Source organism: Chiroxiphia lanceolata, chromosome 1 (assembly GCF_009829145.1).
Source record: "Chiroxiphia lanceolata isolate bChiLan1 chromosome 1, bChiLan1.pri, whole genome shotgun sequence".
Taxonomy (NCBI): domain Eukaryota; kingdom Metazoa; phylum Chordata; class Aves; order Passeriformes; family Pipridae; genus Chiroxiphia; species Chiroxiphia lanceolata.
In genome coordinates, this window is record NC_045637.1 from 40,342,075 (window position 1) to 40,355,871 (window position 13,797).

Below are 13,797 nucleotides of genomic sequence, written 5' to 3' on the forward strand. Positions count from 1 at the left end.
GCAAAGGGCCCAGGTCCCCAGGGAGTTTCGTGCCGTGAGTGTAAGTAGGCTGGCACTGAGGTCAGTAAGCCCGCCCCAGCCACCAGCTTATTGCTGTTACACTGTTTCTGACAGGTGAACTAGGTCATCTGCAGGTGGTTCAGACACTTGTGCCCACACATATGCCCTTATGCAAAGAGATGCAAGTTGAGCATCAGTTGTTTCAGTGGGCTTTCTGCCTTTGCTCGCCCCACATGCAGAGCTGTCTGATTCATCACACGTTTCCCACCTAGAACAGGAACAGTGAAGCTAGTGACTGCCATCATGAAGCTGCTTAGGGCAGGATTGTACTACAGGGTAACTAAGGGGGAGGAAAAAGAGAAAAAAGAAGGCAAAAGAAGAAAAAGACAATGCAGTTTGAAAGTGCTGCTGGTTCAGCAGAGAAATTCCTGTGGTAGTGCTGTGTTCAGAGCAAAGGCAGGAGAAACAGACTCCCATGAGGAAAAGACTGAGGAATTACTTATTTCAAGGCACATCTGTCTTCTAGAGAGCAGATATTTCTTCAAACTCAAAGGAACCACCTGAGTGGAAAAGGTGGAGGTAATAGGAGATTAGCACAGCTCCAGTTTAGTCCAGCATCAAACTGAAGTTGTTTGTCTTGAGGAATTAGTGCTGAGAAATCATCAGCTTCCCCCATAAGCAATTTCATTCCTTCCACTGAGGCAGGAGCTGGATGCTGGATGTAGGCAGAATAAGAAAGATCATTGCCTCTATTTGTGCCAGTTTTGGTGAAATCTTGAAAAAGAATCAGATTTTTAGACGATAATTTAGCTACTCTTCTGCTAATACTCAGATATCTCTGGGTGACAACACAGAAGAGAGATGCCAGTCATGACTATTGATGGCCTCTTGCATAAGCTGCAGCATCACGGTGCAGTGGTACACAATCTTTGTTAGAAGTTTACACTGCAGTTTTCTAATTCGTGCTTGGGGAAATCAGGCAAGTGCTAAAGGATCCCTATGATGCATCCTCTGGCCTTTTGAAGTGGCCCTCGCTGCAGTGTATGGAAGATTGAGAGAGAAGGTTTTGCACACATTGCACATGCTTGTGTGTTTTTCTCACCTTGATTAGCAGAGTTTAGTTACTGAAATAAGAAATTATCCATACTAAGCCAGCCCCCATTATAAAACTTGGAATCTTTAGTCACACTGAGAGCATTCTCCTATTGGGAATGATGCTATTTTGGTGCATTTGGAATGAAAAATAAACAATTTCATAAATAAAATACTTAGAAGTTTTTCCTGCAGTCATTAATGGTTTGATATTAGAAATACCCTGCTAGGCAATTCATTTCCCATGCCAAATTTGTGGTTTGTGAACGTCGTATACTTTTAAGAACATGGACCAGTGATGTCACTTAACAATTCCCATAAAAACTTTGTACTGTGGGACAGAGAACTAAATGAACAATAATAAAAACCAAGTAGCATTCTCTAAACAAATAAAATCAATCAAACACTCTGTTTATTGATCCATGTTAGAAATCTCTCTAACTGGCTCAGTGAGTGGACAGCTAGCTGAAGCATATACCTTATGGCTGGACCTTTTAAAACACCCAGTTGTAGCATGATATCACTGAGAGAAATTATGCTCTCCTTATACAGCCTCACAGGAAATCCAGCATCCTGTGGTACAAAGCATTATCCTTAATATTTCTTTAAAAAAGGAGAGAGAACAGAGAAAGGATTTTCACAGCTGGCAAGGGTGAAAATATAAACATATCAGCTTTCATCAGGAGAATATAAAGGTACTACTGCTTAAGGAAATACTACAACCATGTTTAATTTTCTTAGTTTCTTTAAATGGAGCCTTTTCTCCTTGGAAGATTGAAAATAGGGGAAGAGAGGATAAGTAAATATTTTCAACCTTATCAGCTGAAATACACAACTATAGTTTTATTCCTTTTTGGTTTCCGATACACAGATTTCACAGAGCTGATTGTAGGCTTCAGGAACCATTTTTGCCTTTTAAATTGAAGCATTTCAGGTCTTCTCTAATTAACAACCACTTGCAGAGTGTATCACAAGCTCAGTGTGTACTCACCAACCACATTTCTCAGAGACAGATCTGTTATTGCACTAAAATGAGGGCGAGAGGCGCTCTGTATTAATAGTTTATGAAGATAGCTAAATTACATCTGACCATACAGTATTCTGGCTATGTTCTTCTCCTAAGTCTCTCTCTGGACTCACTTTTTCTGGGAAGACAAAGCTTTAAGTGATAATACCTTCTCCTGAATGATAATAGTTCAAACTGGTTGGTGTGGGGCATTACCATTTTGAGAAATAGCTGGAGGAAGCGCTTAGGCAAACTTCCTTATACAGAGCATCAGCTAATTAAAAGAGAAATTTTGGTTTTCTTTTCCCCTTAAGGTAACAGAGTTTTAGATCTAAAGAAACAAAAACACAGTAAGAAGGACAGCTCTTTATTACAAGACTGTTCAAAGAGGAGGTAAAGGAAAAGCCTCTGGTTTATCCACAGGAAACTGCCCAGGATCAAGGTCTTCACACAGTTACCCACTTTGTGCCCAGTCCTTTTTCACCCAATCAGACTCCCTGAATGTTACTCATAATAAGCTAACCGACTCCAAATTTCTCAGAGCAAGGTGCTGTCACATTTTTACCTTGTACAGTGCAAGCACACGAACTGTTTCTTAAAAACAAATGACAAAAAAGCTGCATTTCCTTGCTCCCTCTGTCCCTCTGCTTCTTCACTCCTCCTCTCTGCACTCCTCGCTGCCTCACAACATTTTTGTTACCTTCTGGATCCCAAGTTCTCATTCACTTCATTCACTTGCTAAAAATCTCTGTCCAGGTGCAGCCATAAGGCAAAACAATGGGGCAATACAAAAGGACAGCTGTCAGGTAGCCAAAAGTAGCATCAAAAAATCAGTACAGGATGAGATATTCTAATATCTGCATCACCTGACAAAACCGTATGGCAGGACATATGCATGCATTTACCATTTTAAAGAAGTAATCACACTTGCTGAAAGCATCAATCTTAGAAGGAAACACAGAGTGTGAAGCAATGAGTACTGCTCAGGAGATAACGTGAGACTCAAGAGAACTGGTGGACACAAAACCTGGCATTTTCTTCACAGAATAGGTGTTAGCTTCTGTACCATCTTCTGTTTTGCATAATGCCATATGAACCTCATTACTGCAGTTTGGAGGGTTTTGAACATTCACAGAAAGAAGCACAGGGAGAAGAGCAATAGCTTGATTGATGCAATTTTCACATTGGCCCAGTGGTTAATCAGAAGAGCTCTTCTATTACAAGGACATGCAGAAAGCAAAACATTATAAATCCTACCCACAACCCAGGACCATTAAGAAATGCTAAAAAACCCTCTAACAACACAGGCTTTCTTGACAGAATCATTGTTAATAGCTCGATACCAGCTAGCAGGCAAGATCTGCTCTTATGCTAGGACTACAAGGCACACAGCAGTTTGAAAGAAGGATAAATATGTATCTGTGGAAATTATGGCTTGAAAAAAAATATAAAACCCAAATAGATTAAATGAACCCCTACCTTGGAGAGCCTGGAGTGTACGAGTCTGTACAACAATACAGAGTTGCAGGACCAGCTGTGGTGCACTTTCCAGAAACGTGGCTAGCAAATGCAGCATACTCACATCTGCATACTCATACACCATTTTCCAATAAAACCGCCATCTGTCATTCTCTCCACTCTGTCGACTCCGGATACCCAAGTACATTGTGTGAAAATACCTAGAAATAAAAAAGAGTGATTATAGAAATGCAGAGTGCTATTGATGCCTTAAGCCCCTATTAGTTTTTTATTTTTCTAATTTTTGTAAGTTTTATAGGTTTTATAAGTAATAGAAGTAGATTTTAAAAGCAGCAACCCTCACTCCCTTTCCCTGTAGTACAAGTAGTTTACACATTCCTTAACCCTCTTACCCCATTCTATGCTCCTCATATCAAATCTACCCCTGAATTCAGTGGCAATGTTTAGTCTCTTGTCAAGGCAAGGCCTATGCTGTTTAGAGAACACTCATATCTAGGCCTGAACAACAGAACAGAGTCAAGAACTAGGTGACTATGTACCCTTTGTGCTCTGAAGATGGTGAAGATGATGAAGAGATGGTCCCGAAATGCACCTCAGACTCAATTCTAAGGGGGTGGACCCGAGGCAGACCAGAGCAAAGGCTATGGGGTGGACACACTTGGGATTGGACGGATGGTATTATAAAATGTAACATCTCAAGAACAGCCAGCGCACGTCTTGTAACATCTATTACCTTGGTACAATTAAACCCTTTCCTTATCTCACCCCTAATTAACTGCTCCTGAGTTATTTTTTAGCATCAATATTCCATGGTATCAATTTTTTACAGGTTATACCTCTGCTTGAAAATAATATATTTTTCAATGTACTTCAAAATAATGAACATTTATTTAAAAGGATTGTTGTATTTCAATTTATAACAGTTGATGTGATAAGATTAAACTAAACTGAAAACAAGACAAGCCCTCATAAAGCCATTAAAAAAGCTTAGTACTGTCTTATTTGTTAAATAGTATTTCTTTCAAGGACCCAGTTTTCTGATTTGAAATATAAGGGTGATATCTTGATTACATGGCCTTCCTCAGAAGTTTTTGAAGTAAGGAGGGGAACAAAGCTGACTCTTTAATGATCTCTACTCAGAACCTGAAAAGAACTAGTCTCCTTTCTGCATGGCTCTACGAGGACTTCAAGGACCTCGTGCACTGCAAAGCTGGGGTGGAGCCCTGCTAGTGCCTGGAGCCCTGCTATGGCTGAGCTCAGTCCTGCTTTTCCACCCATCAAATACACTGAGTATCGTATTCTAGATACTGCCACATATATAGTGGTTTTTTTCTCATAGTTTGATTATTTTAGGAGGAGAGAAGATGTAGCTGTGAGTTCTTATTTTAGGAGGAGTGGAGATCTGGCTGTGGGTTCCCTTGGTGATTTGAAATGACTCACTACAGTAGCTCCTATGCAGCAGCAGCAGTAAGAACCAGCAGGAGCCAGGAACTCAACAGGCTGTTGCTGCTCAGAGTAGTAACCAGCAGATAAAGGAAGCAATAGTCGGAAAGCACGTCAGCACTGGTGACCTGTGCAAGCATTGGGAAATACAAATGGCAGCCAGTCCATTACATAGATTTTGGCTGGTGCAGGAACGACAAGTGGTTTTAGGAAACAAGGGATGTCTTCTGATGGCCAGGCCACCCAGCTGCTGTGGTGCCTGTCATGATCCTTGCAGTTTGCAGTGGTCTGCCATGATACACCTGAATTGCAGCACAGCAATTGCTCCAGGTGGCCTTTGATTTGCTCTTTTACTCTGATCTGCTCTTTGTTATTCTGTGTCAGAAAGTCTAGGCTCCCACCTTGTCCCTACAATTTTAATTCCACACTAATTAAGACTGGCTGAAAAAAATCCAGTCTTGCTTAATGAAAAATTCTGAAGATTAAAGTATTGTCTTACATCAGGGTGCCTTGCATCCTACTGGAGTGCCCTGATGGGCTACTAACTCATGTGGATCTCTGTTTCTCTTTTTCTCAAGGCATCTTTCATATCCTGGTCCTGACAGCATTTTCTTATGATGTTTTTAATATGTTTTCATAGTATTTTTTAAGTGAGATTATATTTTATAATAAGAACAATTTTAATAAATTATAACCAGTTTCAATATGAATTCTTTTAATTGGTTAAGATAAAGTCTTTCGGTATTTCTTCTTTTCACAAGTTCCTGTCTTAAAAGCCTTTTCATAACTGGTGGAGCACTGTGAATTTTGAAACCTCTTTTATATAGGTTGCATGCAAACTTTCATCCCTACTCTGTTCAGCTGTAACTCTGGAGGTATCTGCTGATGAGATTTTTGGCCTCTGACTGATAAACAACCCAAGACTGAGTTGCCCCCTTGAAGAATGACACTGTGCTTGTACCCAATGAACCCTTGTACTCAACGCACTCTTGTACTCAATGTGCATGCTACTGCAGAGTGACAGCTTTATTCAGAAGTATGCACCAAGCAAAACCAGGACTAGCATGGAGAAAGTAGCTGAGAGGCCAGATCTGAGCCTGCAGCATTTCTCTTGACAATGCACATCATAGCAATATAAAAGGAAAACACATTAAACTCACATTTAAATTAAAATCACACCGGGTGGCTTTGAATTTTGTCAAAATCCCATGTGGAGTGAAGCAGTAATGAACTGCTCAGAGACTGAGACCGCAGAGGTACAGTGAACAAGACACCAGCTGTAATTCTCACACAAAACACTGAGCAGGTCTGGATGGGTCAGAGTATGATGGGATAACTGGGGCTCTCTGATGTCTTTGGGTTTAAGTAAAGTGATATGGCCTGCTGTCCAGATCTGAAAGAAGCCACTGGGCTGGAAAGGCACCTTGTGCTGCACAGTTCTGTTAATGGGGTCCATTGGACCCACAGGTTCTCAGTCACAATCCATTTAATTGTTCCTAGACCTCTCGTTAAAGTCCTGCAGTGCAAAAGGGGTAGGTAAGACTTGTATTTCCTTCTGCAGTTTATTTTTTGGATGGGGTTTGTTTGTCCTACCTAACATGTCACTTTCAAGGGGCACACCTTGGAATATTGCATAGTGGAGGCAGACAGCATTTTCAGCATCCTTCTTTTAAGCTATCACTAATCCTTGCTACAAATTCCTAAAGTAGCTGTGGTTGCTGAAGGTTGTGCCAGGAGGCTCTAGCTCTGCCAGTGGAGCCATCTGCAACCTCAGTTCTACAGCATTTGTTAAAAAAAAAATACTTTTCCTATTACAAAAATGACATACTGTGCCAGGCGAGGTCCCCCAGGGTTCTTTACCTGCTCTGCAGAGTGGTTGTGCATGGCAAATATGTTGTGATTAATGAACCCATATGGAAATATTTCCTCTCCCATTGCACTTTATTGTGAAACACTGGCAGTGAATTATTGAGGACTGGGGAATCATTGCTCTTTGTCTACTTAGCTCTCTGCAATTTAGACACAAGAGGTAGAGGAGGAAGATACTTTCTGTTTTTACATGCTAGGGAGCAAATTTCAGCCTAGGGTGGTATTTTTTTTGTCCTTTCAATTTTGGCCAAATTAACTGCAGGCTGAAATGAGCATTTACACACGTAGTTACTGTCACTGATTTATAGGCACAATCAGGTGATTAGACAGCTAAACATTCTGATTTGCATCCACAATTAATTGCACCAGCAATTGATGTTAGGTGTGCAAATTAGCAGTTATTAAAATAAAAAGATGGTCTCATAAAATGCTTCATATATCAAAGACACTTTTTTCTGATTGTGAAATAGAAAGAAGAAAAAAAAACGAAAGTGCTTTCTTTTAGTACCTTCCAAATATAGCTTAACACTGCAGTAATGACACATTCTGTTTTATATATATATATGCTTTATGTAATTCCACTTTTGACACCCTCACTGGAGTCCTATTGTCAGCAAATGACATATAGATACACTCAGAAGTAGTTCCTATTTTAAACAGTTTTTATATTTTGGTCTTCTGGTATTGTTTTGGTGGGAACTCACGGTGGGAACTCACACTTTTATGCGAGTTCAAGTTGCAAGTCTTATACACAATTACTCCAGAAAGATATAGGAAGAAGTGAAAAAGAGTTCTGCACTGGAAAACATCTTAGGTTTATTGTGGGGTAAACTGATGTCAATGAACCTAAAGCAGCAGATCTGAGCGTTACTATTTTGGTTGTGATTGCATCCAGTCAACTACAGTCTTCTGCAAGTGCTTTACAAGTATACAAACACTGCCTATTCATGTCCCCAAAGAGCATTTAATTGACATGAAAAGAGATGACAAGGAGTGGAGAACTGAGTTAGAGCACCAGACAAAAAAGGAAAAGAAGAAGGAACAGAATGTGTGGTAACAATACTGCCATCTAGTAAAGTAACTGCTTCATCTGAGAAATCAAGATAGTCCATCAAAATTTCTTATTTCATTAAAAGAGTAAAACCAAATAAACACAAACACATACCTCCCCTCCCACCCCCCACCCCCAATTTCACAGCTCTTCTGTTTGTGGAGAAAAGCTTACACGTAACTGAGTTTCTTAAAGATTTTACAGTTGGAAGACTATGAAACCTTTTCTATGAAGACAGGCTCAGAGAGTTAAGGTACTCATCCTGGAGAAGAGAAGGCTCCAGACAGACCTTATTGTGGCTTTCCAGTACCTAAAAGTGGCCTACAAGAAGACTGGAGAGGGTCTTTTTACAAGGGCATTTAATGACAGGACAAGTGGGAATAGCTTCAAACAGAAAGAAGGTAGGTTTAAATTAGATATAAGGAAGAAATTCTTCTCTGGGAGGGTAGTGAGATATTGGAACAGGTTGCCCAGAGAAGTCATGAATGCCCCATCCCTGGAAGTGTTCAAGGCCAGGTTGGATGGAGCTTTGAACAACCTGGTCTAACAGAAGGTGTCCCTGCCCATGGCGGGGAACTGGAACTGGAAGATCTTTAATGTCCGTTCCAACCCAAACCATTCTGTCAGTCTGTGATTCTATGAAATGTACTAAGAAAAAGAAATATCAAAACCTTACTATTTTAATTTTTTTTTTTTTTTAAGACAGACCACTGCTTGGGTTGTCAATGCAGATTTAAACAAGCTTACTTACTATTCAGAATTAAGACAATGGAGTGGGAAGCAATACTTCATATATCACTGATAATCAGATGGCAACATACATATTGTTATTTGAAGCTTAATGTCTTTTTTAACCTCTGGAGAAAGTGGAGAATGCTTTGTCATTTAATTGTTTTAATTTATTTCAGTACATCACACAGCACAGTACACAGATCATTGATGGAGCATGACTCTGAAGGATGTGAATCTGAGAAAAGATATTCTTTTTCCATTATATTAATGAGAGAAGGTACTAAAGTAAAAAATAAACAGAAAAGCAGGCTAGTCCTTGTGCTGTCCACAACATACGTTCAAGATGCAAGACAAATAGAAGTAAAAAATTACCTATATTTGTAGTTGTGGAAAAAATATATTTCTCTTCTAGGGAAAGAGACATTCATTCTGATCAGGCAGTGGCTCTCCAGTATTTCCAAAATCAAGAGTGCTCATTTTGCTCCAGGATCACATACCAATCTTGAGGATGGTTAGCATAGAACTAAGACACCTATATTGGAAATACTTCTAGTAACATGTTGCTTACATGATTAGAGCATGCCCAATTGTGCATTTAACTGAGATTGTGGTGGTGTAATTATATGATCATACCCAATATTTATAGGAATGCTTTCCATGTTTAAAGTGCTTTACAACTACTAGTTGATTAACTGGGATGAATGTAAATAATCTCACAGGATACATTCCTCAGAAATTGGCAGCTGACCAAGCTAATACTTTCCTGCAGAAGCAAGGTATAACTTTCACTCAGCACACTCAAATCCAAGTGATATTTCACAAGCCCATGACTGGGAGGAGTTGCCTTTCTCTTGTGTGAAGAAAATTCTCGTTTCTCCCTTATTCTTGGGAATGTGATATTTTCTCCTGAATTTGTGGATTAAAAAAAAAACAACAAACCTTCTCCACAGATCTTGCTCTAGTAAAAGGTAGGTAAGGAGACTCCTAGAATATATTCCAAATAGGACACAATTCCTCAGAGTCAGATATTCTTGAAGAGAGTTGAGATGTCACTGGCACCTGGGTTAAAGGTTTCCAACCTGCCTACTGTTCATCTATTCTTTTGTAAAAGGCTTTTGGTGAATATCCTGGTATCACTGAAACTGAAGACACTTTTGGGAGTGATTTAACAGAGTTTGAATTTTAACCCAGTTTACTTCATAGTAGCTTGGTGTTGTTTATGCCCATTGCTTCTCTCTAAGAAATTATTTCAGAAGCTGCTCCATTATGCTTCACAGACACTATTCTTTTTTCATACACATAGCTGAGGCTTATAATAAGTGGAACAGAGAAACCATATGTGAGTCCAATCTGACTATGGCTCTGAGCACTTCTTGCTACAGATTTTCACCCTAATGAAATCAACCATCTGATGGTAATATATACAGCTCTAGAAAAAAGTCTTCAGTTTAGAAGTGTCAAAGGCTACATTGCTACCATGTGCTTTATCTAAAAAGTCCTTAGGATGATACACATGAATGAGAGACCATTTGCGTTCTTTGGAAAAATGATATTATTCTGATTTCATGCCTCATGTAGTCCATTTTATTACAAGTGTCTAAGTCTGTAGGGGACATTGCTTCTGTTATCTAATCTAGTGAAACACTTGTGAGAAGATCAAAAGTCATTAATAGCTAGTTGTAAAAGTCCTAGATGTTTATTCTGATGCCTAATTTGCCCCTATATCAAACACTATATTAAACAATTTAGCCATACCATAAACAATTTTTCTTTCTGTGTTTGAGGTGTGGAAAATGAAAATCAGTACTGCAGAGCTAAAACACAGTAGAATAAACAGCAATTCGGATAAGTGGTATTTTCGTCTGTTGCTTAGTTACCAGAGAAAACTTAACTGTATTTGTATCTCAACAATATTTGCCATGTTAAATAACAACAGATTGTTCTATTTTACTTCTTATGTGCCTTTTTATCAGGAGTGCCTGAATACTTTAAAAAAAAAGGTTCTTTAGCAAGAATACTTACTGCCTTAGCGTGCTAATGCTTATTCTTTTTGTTCCGATGAAACAAACAAATCCCTTCAGTTTTAATTCCTTATTCTAGGAAGGAACAATCAGCCAACTTTTAATTTTCCAATCAAATTATTTTTGATGAGACCATTAATTTTTAATGTGCAAAAGGAAACTGAAACACATTCTGTAGCACAGCATTGACCAAAGCTTTTCCAACCAAGCAAGGTTCTGGCAATAGAACAGGAGTCAAACGTCTGGACTTAATTTACTTTAAATTATGAATGCAGTATCCTCATATGTGACATTGAGATGAGATCCATGTGAGGACAGGTCCCACTGGGGAATATTTCAGCATGAGAGACATTAAAAGTCTTATTTCCAGAATATATATGCCCTACAAACATAAAAAACAAAAACCAACTCCTTGTATTTAATTTTCCTTTGCAGTATGTATCAGAGAAATATCTCCTTTACTTCCTTTAAAACAAAGCAAGGTACTTTATGAGCATAAACAAAATGATTGCATATGTTTCATTGCTATCTACAAAGCATTCCCTGGCATCTTCCATGACTGGGTGATCCTTCTCAAATGGCCACGAGTCATATTGTAGCAGCATTTTATGGTCATCTAAATTTTTATGGACATCTGAATTTAGTTACTCCCTGAATTCCCTAAATGTAACTAGTCATACCCAGTACCTTCCTTCCTTTCCTGACTTGTGCAAACTGCAGACTTGCAGTTTGTGAACCACTGGTGTAGGGAGATGGCAGGACTATGTCCAGGTTTAACAAGAAGAAGGTAGCATGGTTTAAAGAAATGCCTGATGCACCCTGCTCCCCTACTAACTTCTCTCACCCACGGGGTACAGATGCTCAGCCCCACTGCTCAGGCTACAGTGGGATTCAGCCTTACATGAGGCAAAGGCCAACTCCAGAAAGTAAATCTCCTTGTATTGGAAGAGAGGTGCAGCCTGGATACTTGCACTGAATGGCATGGATGCAAGGCTAGCACTCCTCTATTTTCAGTGTTTTACTGTCCCTTCCTCTTCTCTGCACCCTGCTGATTCACATGAGACAGACAGCAAACCCTCTGCCTATGCACACAGTGAGGTGATATCCCTACACCGTGCCTGCCACATGCTGCCAGATCACACAGGAGTACCGCTGAATGTTCGTCATTTAGTTTAATCATTTCCATGTTTCTGTTTTCAAAACTGGGGTAATCCCAGCATGCACTAGCCTCCCAGGGCTCCCTGTCAGCCTGCAGGATCTGTTGCACCCCAATCAGCCTCTGAAGTCCTGTGCTACCAGGCTGCCCCTGCCATGTCTGTGGTGCTCCTCTTTGGGTGAGCTTTCCCCTCCATATCTCTGTGGATGAAGGGCAGATGGAGCTTGGTTGCCACGGACCTATCAGACAGGAGACTGATGGTGTCATTGCTGGTGACAGGGATGGCTTAACCTTCTCTTGGGGTATAACACAGCCACTGGTTGCAGGTCCTTTAGAAGCTGCCGTGATACTTCTCAGGAGTAAACATTAGCACATTTTTTGCACTATCAGCTATGGGATAGAATTGAAAAGGAGAATGCAGAAGTGAAATTAAAAAAAAAAAAATATTTGCAGTGTGCTGCTGCAATCTATAGCTTTGTATTTCAGAGTTTCTTTACCAAGCATTGACACTGGTACTGCAAAACAGCTTCCTTTCCCGTTTCAGTCAGGGGACAAGGCCATTTAGACATGTTCAGCAACACAACTGAAAAAGTTTTACTACACTCTCATTTCCTGTATGGCACTGCACACCTGTGTGCTCTTTAACCACAGGCACTGCTTCATCAAAAGCTGATGAAATCACTTTGGGCCTCAGAGGTTCTCAGAGGTTCCTCTGGCTTCCACCTGTGGGAAACATGAGTTTCTTATGTATCATCAAGGCTGCAGCCCTGGAAATGATGCCCATGTAAGATTAGACCCCTGAGGACAAGCAGCTTCCTGAGAGAGCAGAGATCTGCCCTGCTCTGTGTCCTTTGAGAAGCTTAGGGGTTTCCTGCTGTGTTGAAAGGGTCCATACTGGCTTCCTGAAGCAACAATACTCAACTGAAACTGTTAGGAAAACATGGCTCTATTGGACACTCTAAAGAGCTCAGTTAAAATCCTGATTCACAATCTGCTCTGTGACTGTCTCTTTTTGGTTTCCTCCTTGCAGCCTTACACAGTTTTGGGGGTAGCCAAAGAAGAAGAGTTGAGATTCCCAACTAGAGGTGGTTTACGCTGACTTTCTTTGTCCTCTTCTCTTCCCTTCCTCCCCATGTCATATTTTTCATTTCCTTCTAAGTCCGTCTGCCTACTAGTCACCCCAAAGTGCTCTTAGAAGTGAATTCTGGTTTATCTCTGTGTCTCAGTCTGGAGATATCAAGAAGAATCAGGGAGCAGAAAAGCACAGAATTCCCCAAGGAGCTTCAGGCATTCCCTGGAAAGACAATTAGTCATGATCAAGGATCTGTACCATGCAGCTGTCACAGGAATGTAATCATTATCATAGGCATCCTCACTTCACCAGCCCCTGGGGCTGTAGCAGGACCTGAATTGTTTCCCTGTTTCTTCCCAGCTATGGCAGAATGATGATGATAGACCTTGGAAATGGTCCCAAGACCCCTATCATGGGACTGTAAAGGAAGATGCACCTGTCTCCTGATCACTTTTTGACTGCCCTTGAAGGAAGGACCACTTGTAGAGTTAAGAGTGGGCACAACTGGAAAACAGTGCTTCTGGCTTCTCAGCTTGGGGTACCAGGTGCATTTTCCAGCTCTCTGGAGAAGCAGCCAGGCAGCATCCCATTACCGTATAAAGATAAGACTGGGATAAGGCATCAAGAAACCTTTACCTACCTTACCACTGCTTCCACAGGAGCAAAGCTTACAACAGCATACTGAAAACCAGTGTCCCATGGCTGGAGACCTTGCACTCTGGAGACAGGCTCTTCCCCTGAGTACTAGTGTTTATTATTCACACTGCTCACAGGGAAATGCTCAGGCCCCTCTGGGACAGCCGAGTTTCTCCCAGCATCCATCTCTCAGCCTATTTCCATAGGGACATGGGCTATTTATTGATCTGAACAGTTCAC

General features: G+C 40.5%; 1 protein-coding gene across 1 annotated transcript in view; it reads right to left on the reverse strand.

Moving 5' to 3' along the window:
• XKR4 (XK related 4) overlaps positions 1–13,797 on the reverse strand; it is a 224,563-nt gene that overhangs the window by 79,684 nt on the left and 131,082 nt on the right. Inside the window, exon 2 of the mRNA XM_032682631.1 lies at positions 3,578–3,777. Within this exon, the coding sequence (XP_032538522.1) occupies positions 3,578–3,777 (200 nt within the window). The remainder of the gene's footprint in view (positions 1–3,577; positions 3,778–13,797) is intronic.